Genomic DNA, 20547 nt, shown 5'->3' with positions numbered 1-20547 from the left:
CAATCTGAAACATTAATTCTGTTTCTCTCCACAAGTTCTGTCAGACCTGCTGAGTATTTTGAGCATCTTTTGTTATTATTACAAGTTTCCAGCATCTGTAGTATTTAGGTTTTGCATTGGACCAATCAGAATTAACTTAAAAAGACAAGAAACAAAAACCCCTACACTACACATTCTATACCTCAGCTTTTGTAGTTTCAGCTGGTCAAGAGATTAATCCAAGATGTAAACCCAATAAGTTTTTGCTGCTGATAATATTCTGTTACATGAAGAGCTGCACCGCTAAAATCATTTAAGAAAAACATGGCAATTTAAAGCTGATTATGTAATATTTTGATGACACCCATTACTGAACAGAGAATAACATACAACTATTTCAAATGAAACTGCAAGTTAAACACGCACATTTATATAAATCCACACCATGATAATGGCTTTTAATCGATTAATCTCCTCCATAAGAACTCTATCCCTTAGTGGTAGAAAGCATTGTCTCCCAAACAACCACTGACTCACGACATCCTGAATAGTGTCAATACACTTCAAAATTTACTAATGTAGGATTCGTATCTGAATGAAACTGATATCCCTCCTCTACAGAAGGTACCAATTTCTGCATTCAATTCAGATGGTGATACCTTTTAACTACTTGGACTGATCAGCTGCTCATGTTAGCATGTAAAGTACTGTAGCTGAGATAAAGTTGTTATCCCCGACATGTTTTTTCTAGCGGGTGTCACCAACTCCTGTGCAACAGAAACCTGGTCAACATAGTCCATCGAACCAGAGGAATACAATGTTCAATTATGGTGCCCAAAATATTGCCAATGGCTGAGATCAACTATATCAGTGGAAAATCAAACCAATGGTCACCTGTTCTGTATGATTCAGTGTTAGATTAAAAATACTTATATGTACTAAGTAATTGGAGCTCCAAAATTAGTTTAACATACCTTTCTGGACGTCCATAATGTAATCAAAAAGATTTTACAAAACATACATAAAATTTAAGAATGGAATGGATACAACTTGTTGGTTGAGAATGGAAATTTGTTAGGAGATAGCAGAGGGCGTACAGGTAACAGACGTGCTCAAATTGGTAGGATTTCATTAAAGATATACCAAGGGAACGGAGGCCCTCTGCTTTACACAATATTTATAAATGACTTCGATGAACGAATAGAGAGCAGCACATTTAATTTTGATGACAACACTGAGTTATACATTACAGAAAATAATGCAAAATAATCTATTCCCATCTGCAATGAGACACTGATAGTTAAATGAGTGGACAGAACTGTGGCAGATTGACTTCAGTGTAGGAAAGTGTAAGGGCATTTACTTTAGACTGCATAAAGGTAAATGCTCAGAATCCAGAAAAGATTCTGAGCAAGTGGGAATAGAGGATGAACAGAGACTTTTAGGGGTCTGAGTATAAAAATCAAAACCATAGCAGATGGTAAAAAAAATTGACGACTAATAGAATATTGTCCTTTATTTCAACAGGGCTGAAGTACAAAGGGATAGAAGTTAACTTAGAATTGTACAGGTTCCTAGTTAGTAATGCATTCATTTTTGGTTTTCCATACTGGTTGTGCTATGAAGATTCATCAGAATGATACTGGAGCAGTAAACGTTAAAGGATGAGGCAAGACTGCGTATACTAAGCTTATATTTGTCCGAGTACAGACATTCAGGCCATAAGATCATAACCATAAGATATAGAAGCCAAAGTAGGCCATTCAGCCCATTGAGTCTGCTCCATCAATAAGATCATGGCTGATCTGATAATCTTCAACTCCACTTTCCTGCCTTTTCCTCAGAACCCTCAAATCCATTACTGATTAGAAATTTATTCAGCCTTGAAAATACTTACTGACCCTAGTTTCAACAGTCCTCTGCGGTAAAGAATTCCACAGATTCACTACCTTCTGAGAATAGAAGTTCTCCTGCAACTTTGCCTGAAATGTCCAATCCCTTATTCTGAGATTCTGACCTCTGGACCCAGACTCTCCCACAAGTAGAAGTAACTTTTCTGCATCTACTCTGTCAAGTCTCCTTAGAATCTGATATGCTTCAATTAAGTTGCCTCTCATTCTTCATTAATATCTGAACTCGAGTTCATGAAAATCAAAGAGAGAAACCATGTCCTCTGGTTGGTGAGTCTGGATTCAAGTGAGTATAACCTGATCAAAGTATGATCAAAGTATGATGGCAGAAAATACTTCTTCACACAAAGGGTGAAGTCTGGAGTTCTCTGCCCCTGTTGCGGTTAACCAATTGAAAATTTCAAACGGAGATTGATTGTTTAAAGTGGGCAACCTATCTAAGGATTACAGAATTAAGGTGGTAGGTGTGGTTAAGTACAAATCAATCCATTCTAACTGAATTGTAAACAGGCTTGAAGGACAGAATGGTGCACTCCTGTCTCTATGTAATGTAACTAAAACTAGATAGGAAGAACATTTCAGATTCAGTAATTTTATAATGATTGTTAGATTAAGAACACACAGCCGAAGCTGGATCTCAGCAGTTTTGCAGTTAAATCTGGTTTTATAGACCACAGGCAAAATTTGTAGAGCCGGTTTTTAGGTAAAGGTCTACAATCCCTCAGTACAATAAGGCATGAACATAAGATGGAACAAAATCACCACTTTTATTCATTTTCATTTGTTACATCTATGAATAATTATGCTAAATTATGAAATGGATTCCAAATCAAAAGTGTAGAATTTATGTTGGCTAAACATTTACATGCTCTATACACAATGGGAAAATGCGTAAAGCCAATTTGTAGGCAAGCAACTACATTCCCCCATTCAATAAGGTATAATGATAAAATGGATTACTTGTTTTTATTGTTACAATAAATAATTATACAAAAAAGTTTAATAAAGTAGAATATTTAATATTGCCTCAACATTTACATTTTAATACGTACATAATATACTCAAACATATTATTCAATTACTCTAAAACATTACCTTCCAGTCTGCAAACCTTGACAACATTTTGTAAAGATATGGTGGTCTATGATCTATATCATGACTGGTTGCCATTCTCTCTTGGGAAAGAATTGTGTCCAGCAACACTCATCAGGAAAGCTAACTACTATTTTGCTGACATTACATTTGGAAGATAAGGGGTTTTCAAACACATTTTTTATTTTTAAATGATTTTCAATAAAGCACACAAACATTACATAACAGAGAGGTTAATAAAACAGCGCCACTTACAGGGCTTGACGGAGTCTTTGGCCAGCCTGGGCTGCTAATGCTATCACTTTCATCTCCATGCATTGAGGAGATGCTAGTAGAGCTTGGGGACATGGGGGAAAGGGTTGGCAGGTTGCCTGAGGTAAGGGGCTGAGAAATACCCTGAGAGTTGTAGCTATCCTGTGGTAGCGGGACAAAAATAGGAGGAGGGCAGGGCAAGGTTCATTCAAAAGAAGAAAAAAATGTTAAATCGATTTTAACTTACAGGTATAAACAATCACATAACATTTATAATTGGTATAAATTTGGAAGGTTGCTGGAGCCACCATGCTTAATTTTAAGCTTATTTGAGATGCTTAACACAAGTTTTCCCCAATGAAGGAAGTCACTTAGTCAGTTTTACAAAAAAGCCAGAAAAGCAAAATACCAAATGCCTTTGCTGCTGCAAGGAAGCCATGACAAAAGAGGCAGAGAAAACGGCTGCAGTTCATAAAAACAGGCAAACAACTCTCTAACACCTTAAAGCCAAATTTACTACTGTTCTTAGGTGCCTTTAGAACCAATGACTTTCAGATCCACTTGAAAGAAGAACAGGAATAGAACACGCAAAAGCATGCAGGAGAGATTAGAGACTGAAAACCAAATGATGTAAACAGAGCAGACTTGTTCAGCCAAACCAACACCATCATTGCTGGAGAAATACCTTAGACTTGGTCTCAGTCGGAGGGGGTCCTTCTTCTTTAATATCCATTTTCTGAGGTACTTGAAGTTTGGAATCGGCCTGTGCCAGCATGTCTGCTCCGAGACCCATTGAAGCTATGTACATAACAATTTGGGGAACTAACATTAATCCTAAAATGTATTTGCAAATTTTATTCAAGATTAATGCTGGAAACTAACAGATTGGGACAAATACACAAAATTGTTGCTTTAAATATACGAATACGAAACTTTAAAATACCACAAGTAAAAAGTACTTTAAAAAAAGCCATCAAGGTAGTTTGATTGTTTCCTGCACGTTCCCTAACCCCATGAAAATCCCATTCCAATCTATTCAGGAATTTTCAAAATTCAAATACATAATATACAATTCATGCCAACTATAGATTTCAGTCTGCTCTTTTAAAACCATTCACGCATTCTACACTCACTGTAAACATGTAGCATCTCTTTGTCACTTGTGCAGGGAAAAATCAATTGTATCTATAACTGATAGCTTAGAAAAGAACCTTGTTTTAAATAAGCTTATTTTTAAGATGTTAAAAGGGCAACTACAATTTATTTTGTCTCAGTCTGCACATATGACTATAGTGACATCACTGTCTACACCTATATGAAGACGTTTTCACTGAAACATTTTATAAATTTGAATCACCTTCTCATATGGAAGTGATATGAATTAATTGAACCATAATTTATACTTCAGTGTCCAGTAACCAAACGTTTAATTTCTGAGTATAACCCAGATCTAGTAGCTTTGGAGAACTATATTTATGAACAATGGCTGTTATGTCATAGTATAGCAGCAGAGCTGGACTCACTTTTTAAAAAGTATCATATCCAAAACATTTCAGTCTGGTACATATAAACTTGCTGAGTGACTTAATTCCCATTATACTTGGGTTTTCCATTTGATTCTTAAAACCATAGCTGGCAGGATATCTAATGTATTCCTCTGAATTGCCCACTTTCATTTCTGGACTAAGGCATTACTATAGAATCTAAGAATTTATTAACAGATGATTACATTCTTTTACTACTATCTTTTATTCTCTTCTTCAGCTCAGTAGTCCCTACCATAATTCAGTTAAGCACCTTTGAGTAAGATGGTGACTCTTGCTTTTGGCCCACAATTCATACAAGAGAGAATGTGAAAGTCATATGCAATTATTAGATCATTCAGGATTTCCCAAAACACTTTAGTGCCAGTGGTTTATTTTAGTGTGCAATCAATGGATAAACAATCACTAATTATGATCCAATAGGATTTCAAAACAGCAAATGAATAAATGATAAGATAATTTGTTGCTGTTTTTTTCTGAAGGAATATGCGCTCACTTCTTTGAATAAGCCATGTGACTTATTAAAATAACTGTGAGCAGGTAGTTGGATGTTTAATTGGAAAGATGTAACTTCTTGACAATATAGCAGCTTTCTTTACTAATGTAATAGATTAAAGAGACTTTAAATCCCAAATAAATCTAACCTACAATCTTCACACTCAGAAGATAAGCCATCTAGCTCTTTTTGCAGCATTATAGAATCATTGGAAATTATGAGACAGGAGACGACCAATAACCTGGTCTTCAGACAGAAACCGCTTAGTCCAGCATGTCCATTTTATTTTGTTTTGTACCTCTCTAAGCTCCTTATCCTCAAGTATAGTTCAATTCCCTTTTGCTATCATTTGTGGAATCATATCCAACATCTTAGAGTGTTTGCAATTCTTTGAGTGAGAGCAATTCTCCATACCTTCTATCCATATTTTTTGCAACTGAATAATAGAAAGTATCAGTAGCAGTGGACAAGTTCCAAAGTCAAATCAAGCCATTGCCCTGAATGAAGGACAAGAAGAATTCACTATTTATTTATTTGTCAGGAATTCTTTATAGGATGTGTAGTGCGATTACTAAAGTGGCAGCACGGTGGCTCAGCAGTTAGCACTACTGCCTCATAGCACCAGGAACCCCAGTTAATTTCGGTTTTGGTGACCATCTGTGTGGAGTTTGCATGCTCTCCCAGTGTCTGCATGGGTTCACGCTGGGTGATCCGTTTTTCTCCCATAATCCAAAGATGTGCAGGTTAGGTGGATTGGCCAGGAATGTGCAGACTAGGTGGGTTAGGCATGGTAAATGTAGGGTGACAGAGATACAGTGGGTGCTTGACATGGGTAGGATGCTTGAGGGTTGTGCTGCTCAATGGCCAAATGGCCTTTTTCTGCACTAAAGGGATTTTTATCCTAAAAAGATAAAGAAACCAATCCATCAATGAAGGCACATATACAGATGTATAGTGTAGTGAATAAGTACTTTTTGTATCACACCATTTTGTTACCAGGCAGAAACATCTTGATTTTAAAAACAAAGCATTTATAATGTTTAAAGGAACGTGTAACAAATTGGTTTAAATGGTACAATAGATTAACTTGCTGCAAAGATGGCAGAGAGCAGAGGTATTTTTGTTTCGACAGCATATATAGCATATTTATAAAAAAACATGCAACTGTGAACTGAGGTAAGCTGACAATAATGCCCCTGCAAACTAAAGCTGTGATGTAATGACCCAGAGAAGTTAATGCGACATGTCAAGCATATATACATCAAGAACTTTGGCTTCTGTATGACAAATATTTCAGCTATACGTTGAAACGTTTATGCACTTTTAAACAACGATGAGAAAGGGAAGCCGAAACTTTCAATGAAGACACTGCAACAGAAGAGTGAAGTCAAAGTAAATCTTATTAATAGTTTAAAAGTACCTTGTATAAAACCAAAATGCATACTGCAGTGAATACAGGGAAGTGTAAATGTGAGCTTGGCAAACAACACTCTGGATATGTAGGAATATTTACAGTACTGGCAAATTAGACTCACTCACCTTGCCAGTTTATTCACCAGAGTCTTGCTCTCTGGCTGGTGCAATTAAAATTTGTAAAACATGTTCCTACACAGGTGCGCAGTGTAATGATTTTTTAGTGCTTAATCTATGAATTCATTCTGCTTTCACTTCCTTGCAGATTTGGCAGAATATTGTGCTTGTTCATCAACTAATGTCAGCATGTAAAACGAGCATAAAGCAGTTTCATTGCAGCTGCATTGTAGGAAACATATCTGGTATCTCTGAATGAATATAGGAAATCATATGAATTACAGTAAACCCATACAAAAAATGTGCTGCACAAACTAAACTCGGGCTGTGCCGGTCAACTTATACCAAGTTAAAATTCTTACATACAAAATATTTTCGATTTATTTAGAGTTGCATCATTGCAAAACAAATTGCTACCTTAATCTGATTCAACACTTTATCCTGAATGAAGGCAATCCTAATAACCAAATTATGAAGAAGCTATGCCACTTTATTGCAGAAACTGGGACATGATGGCAAGTTATACATCACCTTTCAGTGGTTTGAAAACATTCTGGTGAAGACAGCATGAAAGTCAGCAAATAGAATGTGGGATACATGATGAAAAATTGAAATTTAAAAATACCTTGCATAAACCCAAAATGCATAAAGCAATCAATGTAACCTTGGCAGACTGCGCTCAGGACCTGTAGGGATATTCATAAGTCGGGTAGCATTGCTGATTAAAGAGGAGATTAACACAATAGTAAAGAAGGATATTAGCCTGGATGATGTGGAATCTGTATGATTGGAGCTGTGGAACATCAAAGGGAAAAAAATCATTTGTGGGAGTTTTGTACAGACCACTAAACAGTAGTTATGAACGATTTTTGAGAAGATTTGTAGCTCAGGTTGAGGTTCTGGATGTAAGTCTGCACACTGAGCTGGATGTTTTGTTGTCAGATGTTTCATCACCATATTAGGTAACATCATCACTGAGCCTCCCATGAAGCGCTCGTGATATGTCCCGCTTTCTATTTATGTGCTTAGGTTTAGGTAGATTGCACCCCATCTACCATCCTCTGAGATGACATCACCCACGAGTGCTTCACCGGAGGCTCACTGATGATGTTACTTAGTATGGTGACAAAACATCTGACAACAAATCTTCTAGCTCAGCGAACAAACTTACATTGAGTTGAGGTTGGGGATGGCATCAAACAGGAAATTAGAGATGCATGCAGTAAGGATACAGTAGTTATTATGGGCAACTTCAATCTACATATTGATTGGACTAACCAAACTGGTAGCAATGTGATGGATGAGGATTTCCTGGAACGTATGAGGGTTGGTTTCCTCGACCAATATGTCGAAGAACCAATTAGAAAGCAGGTCACCCTAGATTTGGTTTTGTGTAATGAGAGAAGATTAATTAGCAACCTTGGGATTAATTAGATCCTTTGGGGAAGATCGACCATAATATGGTAGAATTCTTCACAAAAGATGGAGAGTGACACAGTTAAATCTGAGATTAGGATCCGGAACTTAAAGAGAGCTAATGTTGATGACATAAGACATGTATTGGCTAGGATAAGCTGGCCAATGATTCTTAAGGGTTGACAGTGGACAGGCAATGGCAGACAATTAAAGAACACAGGGATGAACTTCAACAATTGTATATCGCTGTCTGGTATAATAGTAAAACAGGTAAGGTGGCTCAGCTATGGTTAATAAGGGAAATCAGGGATTGTGTTAAAGCCAAACAGGAGGCATATAAATTGGCCAGAAAAAGCAGCAAACCCGAGGACTGGAAGAAATTTAAAATTTAGCAGAGGATGACAAGAGTTTAATTCAGACGGGGAAAATAGAATACAAGAGCAAACTTACAGAAAACACAAAACTGACTGCAAAACTGGTGAAGACAATTGTAGGTCCCTTACAATTAAAATCAGGTGAATTCATAATGGACAAAGAGAAAGCAGGCCAGTTGACCAAAAACTTTGGACTTGTCTTCACTGAGGAGGACACAAGTAACCTTCCAGAAATGCTAGAGGACAGAGGATCAAGCATGAAGGAGTAACTGAAGGAAATGATATTGGGGAAATTGATGAGAATAAAACCTAATAAACCCCGAGGGTCTGATGCTCTGCATCCTAGAGCACTTAAGGAAGTGATCCTAGAAATAGTGAATGCACTGGTGATCTTCCAAATTAACTGTGGAATAGTTCCAATGGACTGCAGGGTAGTTAATGTAACCCCACCTTTTTCAAAAAAGGGAGAGAAAACAGGGAATTATAGGCTGGTGAGCCTGACATCAGTGGCGGGCAAAATGTTGGAGTCAATTATTAAGGATGTAATAACAGAGCATTTTGAAAGTATTGACAGGATCGGTTCAAGTCAGCTTGGGATTCACTGAAAGGAAATCATGCTTGACAAATCTTCTGGAATTATTTTTGAGGATGTGACCTGTAGACTTGACAAAGGTGAATCAGTCGATATTTTGTACATGAACTTTCAAAAGGCTTTTGAGAAGGTCTCACATAAGAGAAGAGAATAGTAAGCAAAATTAATGTTTATGGTATCAGAGGTAACGTGTGTACAGAGAACTGGCTGACAGACAGGAAGCAGAGTGTTTGAATAAATGGTTCCTTTTCAGAGTGCTAGGCAGTGATGAGTGGGATATCACAGAGTTCAGTGCTGGGACCCCAACTGTTCATAATATACATTAATAATTTGGACCAAGAAATTTGTTTGTCTACAAACAATGCGATGAGGACATGCCACGACCCAACACATTAACTACTCTATCCCTGAACTGACAGCCAGACTCCTCTTGGATTTATGACAGCACATAAACCGACAGCCATACTTAGACAACTCACCAGAACAAAAGAACAAATACCCATCATGTGCAGGACAAATTTGATCTAAAAGATTCCATGCAGAGACTGCACAAAACACTATCGAGGAATAACAGGCAGACAACTAGCGACCGCATTTATGAACATCAACTAGCCACTAAATGTCATGACCAGCTATTCTTAGTGTCTATATACACAGATGACAAGGACCACAAATTTGACTGGGACAACACAACAATAATAGGACAAGCCAAACAGAGGACAGCCAGAGAATTCCCTCAAATCTTGGTACTCATCCATGGACTTTATCAAAAAACACATTGACCATGACCCTATATGCTGACCACTGCAACAAGCATCCGGAAGCAGCCAGAACAAAATAAAAAAAATTCCAACTGACACAGTACAACAGCACTTCACAAGAAGCTCCACAGCACTGAGGACGTTATCTAGAAAGGGGATGAAACCAAGTTCCCAGCTCGGCAAACATACCCACAATAACTGCAACTGGCACCCGAGCTACACATATTTACACAAACCTTGAAGTCTCACTCTGACTGGAATATGACTCATCCAATATTACTATTAGCTAGAATCATAATAGTTCAATTAAATATATTTTCCTGATCATTTATGAGACTGACAAAACTACTGTGCACTTTCCACTTCCCTTCCTTAAACAGTTTATAAATAGAAAATCATTGAATAAAAATAAACCATTAATTGTATTGGTAAAAAACTTGAATGAAAACTTATCTTGACAATGTTGTGTCTTTACTTTACATATATTCTTCCAAAGGGGGCTTGAATTATTTTTTTTTAAAAGTAGTTTTCCGTTGACGTACAGAACAAGTGCTGATTCTGTGAGCCTTGTGTGCAGTAATGTAAATAGTCCTGTCAGCATGACATGCTGTTCTTATGAGCAATCTGTAAAGTTGAAGCATCCTTACACAGATCTCAAGGTTGGTAAAAGAAGGAAAACTAAGAAAATGAACAACAAATCAGTCTGAGGATCAGACAGGTAGTTTTCACAAATCAGAATCCCAGCTATGCTGGTTGGCCTGAAAATGCAATGTGAATGAATTTCAACTGGAAAGTCAGGAGTTGATCTGACAGGACTGATTATTACATAGATCTTGCTTCCTTAGCTTGGGTACAATTAAGCAGTTGATAGTGTGGCTCTATTAACCTTGCATCTAAGCAAGCTAAGTCTTTTTTTTGGTGGAGTGCTGGGATACTTGGTATTAACACTGAAAACCAAAATTCTCTATTATTTCTCCACTGATCAAAGGAGAGATAAAATCGACAGGTGAAGGTCATTAGACCAGTGTAGTCTATTCCACCTTTCTGACTGAAAGAAAATGTATAAAGGCAGACTGGCAGGTGGGGAAAATGTTCCAAAAGTTTTATTATTTTTCAATGAAATTTGTTTAAAAAATATTGATTTTACACATGCAAAAATCAATCCAGCCATAATTTCAAACACTATAGATGATTAAGTGCCGGTAAATAGGCTACTGCAAGAGAATCATTTCCCTTTCATAGATAAACAATTAGCATGAGCAAGATAAATCCTGATAGAGAATAATTAATTTCTTCCGTGTTTGAACAGTTTTTCCAAACAAGAATAAATGGGAATAATATATTTGAATTTTATGGTTGGGTCAGGTGCAAGCCTTTTCAAGACTTGACTGCAATAATGGTGATCGCACAAGATACAGGATAATGATTCTTTTTAATAGAACCGTAAACAGTTGAAAAACAAAAAATACTTTACATTTCGCTGGTATGCTAAGCCCCTGTTTAGGCTGCCTCATTTGCTGCCATTTTGTTATAGCATTGTGGATACAATGTAGTATTGGGATTTTGCTTTAGCCTTAAGACCATAAGAACGAGGAACAGAGTAGGCCTTTCCAGCCTGCTCTGCTAATCAAAAGGATTACAGCTGAACAGAACTCCCTCATATCCACTTTCCTACGTTTTTCCCATACCCATTGATTCTGCTATTCTAGAAATAGATCCTTCTGTCCAACTAATCCATGCCCACCGTGTTCCCGAACTAAACTAGGCCCATTTTCCTGCGTTTGGCTCATATCCCTCCACACCTTTCCAGTTCATGTCTTTTAAATGTTGTAACTGTACCTGCGTTCACCACTTCCTTTGGCAGTTCATTCTACACACGAACCGCTCTGTGTAAAAATGTTGTCCTCATGTTCTTTTTAAAACTTTCTCCTCTCACCTTAAAAACATGCTCCCTGGTTTTGAGGTACCCCACCTTAGGGAACAGACCTTTACTATTCACCTTACCTCATGATTTTATAAACCTCTATAAGGGTTCTTGTCAACCTCTTACGTTTCAGTAAAAAAAAGTCACAGCCTATGCTTAGAACTCAAACCTTCCGTTCCTGGCGATACCCTTGTAAATCTTTTCTAAACCCTCTCCAATTAAATAATGTCCTTCCTAGAACAGAAATGCACACAGTACTCCAGAAGTGACCTCACCATTGATCAAGAATCTATCTCAGCCTTAAATATACCGAAAGACTCTGCCTCCAACGGTTTTCTGTAGCACAGAATTCCAAAGACTCTCAACCCTCCAAGAAAAGGAATTCTTCCTCCTATCTGTCTTAGATTGGCGCCCCTTTATTCTGAGACTAAGTTCTCTAGTCCTAGACTCCACTAAGAGGGAAACATCCTCTCAAGTCCCTTAAGAACCTTATATGTTTCAAAGAGATCACCTCTGATTCCCCTAAACTCTAGTCATTAGTCATCGTACATCCCAGAGACCAGCAGAGGGAGTGGGCCCCAGGTCAGCAGCAACACTCCCTTGACCTGGGTGAGACCCAGGCTGCAGCTCCAAAAGCAGGCCCAGGACTCAGAGTTCCCCCCCCCTCTTCTCTCCTCCCCCCCCCTCTTCTAGACTAATGTCCTTCCTCCAAACCATTAGTATGTATACTGCAATGAGTTATGGTCCCAGCGCTGACCCCTGTGGAACTCACTGGTTACAGGTTGCCAACTTTATAAAAGAACCCCTTCGCCCTCACTGTTTCTGACCCATCAGCAAATTTTCTAATCATGTCAATATGTGACTTCCAACACCAAGGACTCCTATCTTATGACAATCTTCTATAAAGTACCTTGTCAAATGTACTTCTGGAATCATTGAATCCGGACAGTGTGCAAGCAGGCCATTTGGCCCCTTGAGTCCACACTAACCCTCCAAAGAGCATCCCACCCAGATCCACCCCCTATCTATCGGTGTAACCCTGCATTTCCCATGGCTCATTCACCTAACCTCCAAATCTTTGGACTGAGAGGGGAAACCCATGCAGACATGGGGAGAATGTGCAAGCTCCACACAGACAGTAGTCTGAGGGTGAAATCGAACCCGAATCCCTGGTACTGTGAGGCAGCAGTGCTAACCATTGAGTCACTGTGCTGCCTAGATACGACACATCTACTGGTTCCCTTCTACTTTGAAAAACTAATATTTTGGTCACACATAATTGCCCTTTCAATTTACTTCCTAACTCACTATATTTGGCTTTTAGCACCTCATCATTGTTTTAAAACCTGTCATTGGTACTAAGGTGTACGATGACTAATGACTGCTCACTCTCCTTTTTCAGAACGTCCCATAGCTGATGTAATGCCACATGACCTGATTAGCACCATTTTGGGATGGCTTCTCCCATTCCCTAATGTTTCCATGCACTACTCTCTCGCTTGCTGATTCTCTCCTGCTTACCATTTTTCTCCTGCATTCTCCCATGTATCAATTCCCTTCCAGACCTTCTTAATTGCCACTTCTCCCTAAAGCCTCCTGCTCACAGCTTCTCTCTCAGTTTCCCTCACCTTAATCATCCCTCTCCTGAGCCCTCACTCACAGCGAGATTTCAAGAGAGGAAAGCGATGATCACATGGGTTAGCAATTAGGAGAGCCACCAAGCAGCAGGAACTAGAAATTATTTGAATATTTGTTTTATATTTTAAAATTCAAGTTATTTCAATTAGAAATACAGGAACTTCAAATGCACTGTATTTCAATTTCTAATGTTTTAATTTCTTTTGACAAGAAGAGTTTTTTAAGACCTAGTTGCAACTTTTACACTTATTGCAACAGTAAAATCTGACACAAAGTTGCACTTTTCAGGAATACAACCAGTGTTAGCAAGAAATTCCTACATTGGTTCAGTGAGATCAATACATTTTTTCATGAGTGTACAAAATCACTCATTCACAGATATTGCTACAAAATGCTTTCCAGTTTTTGCACAAGATATTTTCTCTTTCCACATTTAAGCAGTCATACTGTTTTCTCACATACTGTTTTGTGTAAACTATCAAAACAAACATTTACTAATGTTAATAAGCCGCAAACACAAACAAACAAGTACCTGCACAATTGCTTATAAAAAAGCCTTGAACACTGCAAGAAAATTGCTGGAGGAAGAATTCTGTACAGATTCAATATAAAGGATATTGCCAATTGAATCTGACCTCAGAAAAGCTCTTGTATCTCTAAACAACATCCTAGCCTTAGACTTTGTCAGATATCAAAAAAAGGTGCTATTCAACACAAATTTATGCTGTCATAGAACTTATAAATCACCAAAATCTCTGTGTTTATGAGGATAATTTTCACAGGCTTAACAGAACTAACAAGCTAGAGAAGTGTTCTGTAGCTTGCTGCCTGAGATACAGCATTTCCTGTATGATACTTGTAAGTGGTAATTTTAGCACCTTGTCATCCCAATGTGCTTCCTTCTCTCCCCACAGACTGAATGGCCGTTTGCTTACCTCATACTCTGGGCCAAATTGAAAACAACTGCAAAGCAAGATAATCTAATTCAACACCATCCATTTTACAACTGATAACTTCACAGCTAAGAACCACATTGAAAACAATGCATTCCCCCTTCCCCTCTGCACTGCTGTTGAGATACATTCAAGTTTAGCAATATTAGGAAAAAATTAAATCTGGAAATAACTCCTACTTCAAACAAAGTGAGACTGTTGTACGTTGTAGTAATCCTTTAAAAGGTTGCAATGTGATGAGGAAAAACATCAAACATATTAATAATTTTGGGTAGGTCCTAATTTTTAAGCAGCACACACTTGATTAAATGAGAATCCAGGTGCAAAAAGAGGAATCTGAACAACATTTAATTTTAATTTGATGGAGCCTTGGCAGAAAGGAAAAGATAACAATCGAAATCCATTGAATCCAAGTCATCTAGTGTAACTTTGGCCCATTTGGCTGATGGGTCAGTTTATGCCCCAAATTGGGTAATGATGGTACCTTATGTATAACTATGTTGACCTCTATGAAATCTCCTTTTCTCTAAGGAGAAGAATGCCAGCCTTCCAACCTAACCTTGCAAGTCTTTTAAGCCTCATCTGAACCATCTCAAGTACCTGCACATTGTTTCTGTGAATTGGTCACAATACTCCAGTAGGTTCAACATTCATTGCTTACTTCTGTATTTAATGCCTCTTTTAATGATGTCCAGGTATCCACATAATGTGCAAACCACTTTCTCAATTTGGTGTGCAAGGTGTCCAAAAATAGACATGCATATTCCCAGAGTCCTCTATTCTTACTCAAACTTTAAATTCTGCTATTAAATCTATATTGTCATTCCCTATTCCTTCTAACAGCACAGGTCCAGACTCATACTAACCATGGCAGCTTTTTTTCTGGGATGTGGTGTCAACTGGCAAAGCCCTTTAAGGCTGTTAAAAATAAACCACATTGCTGCTGTTCAGAGGTCACATGTAGACCACGCCAAAAAAGGATACGATATTCTTCCCTAAAGGGCATTAAGAAACCAGATGGGTTTTGGTGATAATTGGTGATTGTTTCATGTTTGCTATTCCCTCAACTAGCTTTCAATCCAGATAGTTTTAATTAATTGAATTTATTAATTGATTTAAACGAACTTCACTAGCTGACAAGTTGGGAATTGAATCCACATTCCTGTGGCATCAGGTTGTACACTGAGTTACTAATCCAGTGAGAATACCACTGCATCACCATCCGCCTCATCAAGATCCTCTCTCATGGAGAGATACCTCCTTACCTTGTCCTTTGTATAGTGTGGAAGATGATTATCTATCTCTTCCTCTCTAAATCAGGTACCTATAGTACCTGATGAACTATGGCTAATTAGCAATTAACAACAATTTATTATGACTGAATGAAATAATGAGAATGTTAAATTGCGAGGCATCATTTCCTACATGAAACTAAACTGACCCATGTATCTGTTCCTGTGATTCATCTAGATACGAAACGTCTCATGCATTTTAACCAGAAGGAGCTTTAGGTGTCCTAGACAATTTTTTTACCTCAAGTAATTCCCAAAAGCAATTACTAATTTAATAGCTGTTAGCAGGATGCTTTTGCTTGCTAAGGCTTTCTATTTTAAAAAACAAATTATGCTACTTTGTGACTTTTATCAGAATAAGGGGATGCGACAACCTGGTGGCATTATCACTGGACTATTACTAGAGAGACTGAGGTAATATTCTGAGGACCAGGGTTCAAATCCTGCTTATTCAGAATCTAATGATAACCACTTTTTGGGGTGGCATGGTGGTTCTGCAGTTTGCACTGCTGTCTCACAGTGCCAGGGAACCAGGTTCGATTCCAGCCTTGAGGGACTGACTGGAGTTTGCGCATTCTCTCTAAGCCTGCGTGTTTCCTCAGTGTGCTCCAGTTTCCTCCCACAGTCCAAAGTGGTGCAGGTTAAGTTGATTGTCCATGCTAAATTGCCCATAGTGTGCAGACTGGGTGGATTAGCCATGGGGAATGCAGGGCTATTGAGTGAGGGGGGGAACTCTTCGGAGGGTTGGTGTGGACTTGATGAGCTGAATGGCCTGCTTCCACACTGTAGGAACTCTATGAATATATTGTAAATGCTATTAGATCACAAGTCTGTGTTTATGATGATATTAAACAAATACAAAAGCATAATGAATAACTTCCAGTTCATTTAATATGTAAAGCAGTCTTAACAACAGCACATTACTTATCACGTTTTAATTTCAACAATGGGTTTATGTCCCTGAACTGACCAGGTCAGAATCAGGTAAATTACTCAATCTTGAGGTACAGTAGTTTATTTTTCAATTTAGATTAGATTCTCTACAATATGGAAACAGGCCCTTCGGCCCAACAAGTCCACCCTGACCCTCCGAAGAGTAACCCATCCAGATCCATTTCCCTACCCTATATTTACTCCTAACTTGGCAATTTAGTGTGGTCAATTCACCTAACCTGCACACCTTTTGGATTGAGAGATGAAACTGGAGCACCCAGAGAAACCCACGCAGAGGGAAAAAAGTGATGGGATAACACATCTCCTAAATAGAATTTCATTCCAAATTTCATTTTACATTTGCTTAAACCGACATATATAAATCAGGTATGCACAAACAGAAGATTCTGACCAAGTAATTTTCATTCTATTCTGTTTGGAGAGAAAAGACAATTTAGAAATTTAACCAAGTATTTCATTTAACTTGTGTCAAAGTCAAATATTCATCAGTGCATTCAACAACTGCACCATGCAAGCTCCTACATAAACAGAATCATGGGATCAATCTGGAATAAGGCTTTAATGTGGGACTTTGCCAACTTTAACAAATATGCAAACTATCTAACAAGTTACATGGTTCCTATTGTTACAAAGTCAAAAGCATGTATACTCACTTTAAAATAGAGTGTTTTCTGAATATTGAAGTAAACTTAAAGTGTTTCCTGAATGGAAAGGTTGGGAGACAAGCTATTCCAAAATAGAGTCAAGATTAGTGTGGTGCTGGAAAAGCACAACAGGTCAAGCAGCATCCGAGGAGCAGGAAAATCAACGTCTCGGGCAAAAGCCCTTCATCAGGAATGAGGCAGGGAGCCTCCAGGGTGGAAAAATAAATGGGAGGGGTGTGGGGCTGGGGAGAAGGTAGCTACGAGTACAATAGGTGGATGGGGTTGGGGATGAAGGTTATAGATCGGAGAGGAGGGTGGAGTGCATAGGTGGAAAGGAAGACTGGCAGGTAGGACAGGTCATGAGGATGGTGCTGAGCTGGCAGGTTGGAAATGGGGTAAGGTGGGGGGAGGGGAAATGAGGAAACTGGTGAAATCCACATTGATGCCCTGGGGTTGAAGTGATCCGAGGTGAAAGATGAGGCGTTCTTTCTACAGGTGTTGGGTGGTGAGGGAATGGTGGTGGAGGCGGCCCAGGACCTGCATGTCCTCAGCAGAGTGGGAGGGGGGGGGTTGAAATGTTGGGCCACAGGGCGGTGGGGTTGATTGGTGCGGTTGTCCCAGAGATGTTCTCTAAAACACTCTGCGAGAAGGCGTCCAGTCTCCCCAATGTAAAAGAGACCGCATTGGGAGCAACGGATACAATAAATGGCGGCCTACTCCACTGCCACTTCCTCACCACCCAACGCCTGGAGAAAGAACACCTCATCTTCTGCCTTGAAACACTTCAACCCCAGGGCATGAATGTGGACTTCACCACTTTCCTCATTTCCCCTCCCCCCACCTTACCCCAGTTCCAACCTGCCAGCTCAGCACCATCCTCATGACCGGTCCTATCTGCCAATCTTCCTTCCCACCTATCCACTCCACCCTCCTCTCTCACCTATCACCTTTATCTCCACCTCCACCCATCTATTGTATTGTTAGCTACTTTCTCCTCAACCCCATCCTCCTCCCATTTATTTCTCCACCTCGTAGGTTCCCTGCCTCATTCCCGATAAAGGGCTTTTGCCCGAGACGTCGATTTTCCTGTTCCTCGAATGCTGCCTGACCTGCTGTGAGGACGTGGTGCATGTCCTGCTGCTGCTTTGGCATTGTGCTTTTAGAAACTCTTGCCCTAAAAATAAATACAGATGTTAAATAGTCATGCAAATCCTGCAAATCAGCAGCAGGACATGCACCACGTCCAACAGCAGGTCAGGCAGCATTCGAGGAACAGGAAAATCGACGTCTCGGGCAAAAGCCCTTTATCGGGAATGAGGCAGGGAACCTACGAGGTGGAGAAATAAATGGGAGGAGGATGGGGTTGAGGAGAAAGTAGCTAACAATACAATAGATACAATCTCCAGTATCTGCAGTCCTCACTTTCACCTATTCCAAAATAGATACATGTAACAATTTGCTGTTAAATGGTTGCTCTTTTGACAACAATTCAAATTTACCCAGTTTCAATTATTCTCAGGATACTAAAACCCAATTGAGTTTGAATTTATTGTTTTGACAACATTGGACCAATAACAGGGAACAATGTTGGGGAGATTAAAAAAACCGGGCATTTTGAAAATTGGTCAGAGTAACTGCCACCAATCAGCTGAGCAACTGCTGTAGAGCCAGAGAGCTAACTGCCTGTCTAAAGTCTTGCTCTCCAAGAAATTCGACACTCCCCACCAAAGATACCTTTTCCTGTAAAATATACTCGTAGTCCAAAGAAAGATGACGCCCCAGTGAGATCAGCAGGCAGAAGACTGAAGACAGTGGAGAAGACAGAGACTGTGTGGACTTGAAATTAAGTTAATGTAACATTTAATAAGTATATTATTGGAACAGCATGTTAATAGGATTGTGATCAGTTAGGGGAAACTGTGTCCAGTATGTTAGTAGTTTGTTTAGGTGCTCTGTTAGGAAAATAATTTTTTATTTTTCTTTAAACAGTGGAAATTAGGAGTTCTCTTTCACTCCCTCAAACTTTTAACAGATTACAAGGTGCGGTGAGCTTTTCTGAATGTTTGGTTTTAATTAACAGAGTTTGACCTCCACATCATAACACTACCTGGAAGGTGCTTAGTCAAATGTAGTAGGAGTCCAGATTCTGCAATGGCAAGTGTGGTCTCTTGATAAACATGTGGTGTACAAGAACACCGAAAACAAAGGTTAGTCTAAAGAGCTATATCCTTCCTTTCCAAGAATGCTTGATTTGCATGACTATTTAACATCTGTATTTATTTTTGGGGCAAGAGTTTCTAAAAGCACAATGCCAAAGCAGCAGCAGGACATGCACCACGTCCAACACCATGGATGTGTCAACCTACAAGATGCACTGCAGTAATCCAAAAAGGTATTTTCGAAAGCATCTTCCAAAATATGTAATCTGCACTACCTGAACAGGCTCAACAGGTGTATGAAACCCTACCACTTGCAAACTCTGTTGCAAGGAACACACCATCTTAACTTTCTAAAAAAAAAATTGTTCATAGGATGAGGGTGTCACCAGCCATGTCAGTATTAATTGCCCTATGAGATGGCAATAAAGATTCAACCACCTTTCTGTGTGTCTGGAGTTACATCTTGGCCAGACTAGTTCCCTTCCCTGAAAGCACATTAGTGAACTGGATAGATTTTTCTGACAATTGACTCATGATCATCATTAGACTCTTAATTCCACATTTTTATTGAATTCAAATTTGAGCATCTGCCTTGGCGTGATTTGAAGCCGGGTCCCCAGGACATTAAATGTTTTAGTAGGGTCAGAGGTGGGGGTAAAAGAGGGGGAGGTGTGGCATTGCTTGTCAAAGATAGTATTACAGCTGTGGAAAGGACGATGGATGAAGACTCGTCATCTGAGGTAGTTTGGGCTGAGGTTAGGAATAGGAAAGGTGAGCTCACCCTGTTAGGAGTTTTTTACAGGCCTCCTAATAGTCCTAGAAACGTAGAAGAAAGGATTGCGAGGATGATTCAAGAGAAGAGTGAAAGTAATAGGGTGGTTGTTATGGGGGACTTTAACTTTCCTGATATTGATTGGGAAAGCTATAGCTCAAGTTCGTTAGATGGGTCAGTGTTTGTCCAATGTGTGCAGGAGGGTTTCCTGAAACAATTTGTAGATAGGCCAACAAGAGGTGAGACCATACTGGATTTGGTTCTG

At 39.1% G+C, this 20547-nt stretch overlaps 1 protein-coding gene across 2 annotated transcripts in view; it reads right to left on the bottom strand.

Annotated features, from left to right (window-relative positions):
• The window catches only part of arid1b (AT rich interactive domain 1B (SWI1-like)), a 583262-nt gene that overhangs the window by 69302 nt on the left and 493413 nt on the right, over nucleotides 1-20547 (bottom strand). For both annotated transcript variants that reach the window (XM_043696151.1, XM_043696152.1), the window contains exon 12: nucleotides 3919-4031. In XM_043696151.1, coding sequence (XP_043552086.1) covers nucleotides 3919-4031 — 113 coding nt within the window. The remainder of the gene's footprint in view (nucleotides 1-3918; nucleotides 4032-20547) is intronic.

The sequence above is a fragment of the Chiloscyllium plagiosum genome, chromosome 9, assembly GCF_004010195.1.
Source record: "Chiloscyllium plagiosum isolate BGI_BamShark_2017 chromosome 9, ASM401019v2, whole genome shotgun sequence".
NCBI lineage: Eukaryota > Metazoa > Chordata > Chondrichthyes > Orectolobiformes > Hemiscylliidae > Chiloscyllium > Chiloscyllium plagiosum.
The sequence above is the reverse complement of the archived record's forward strand: the minus strand, read 5'-3'. Positions and strand labels throughout refer to the sequence as shown.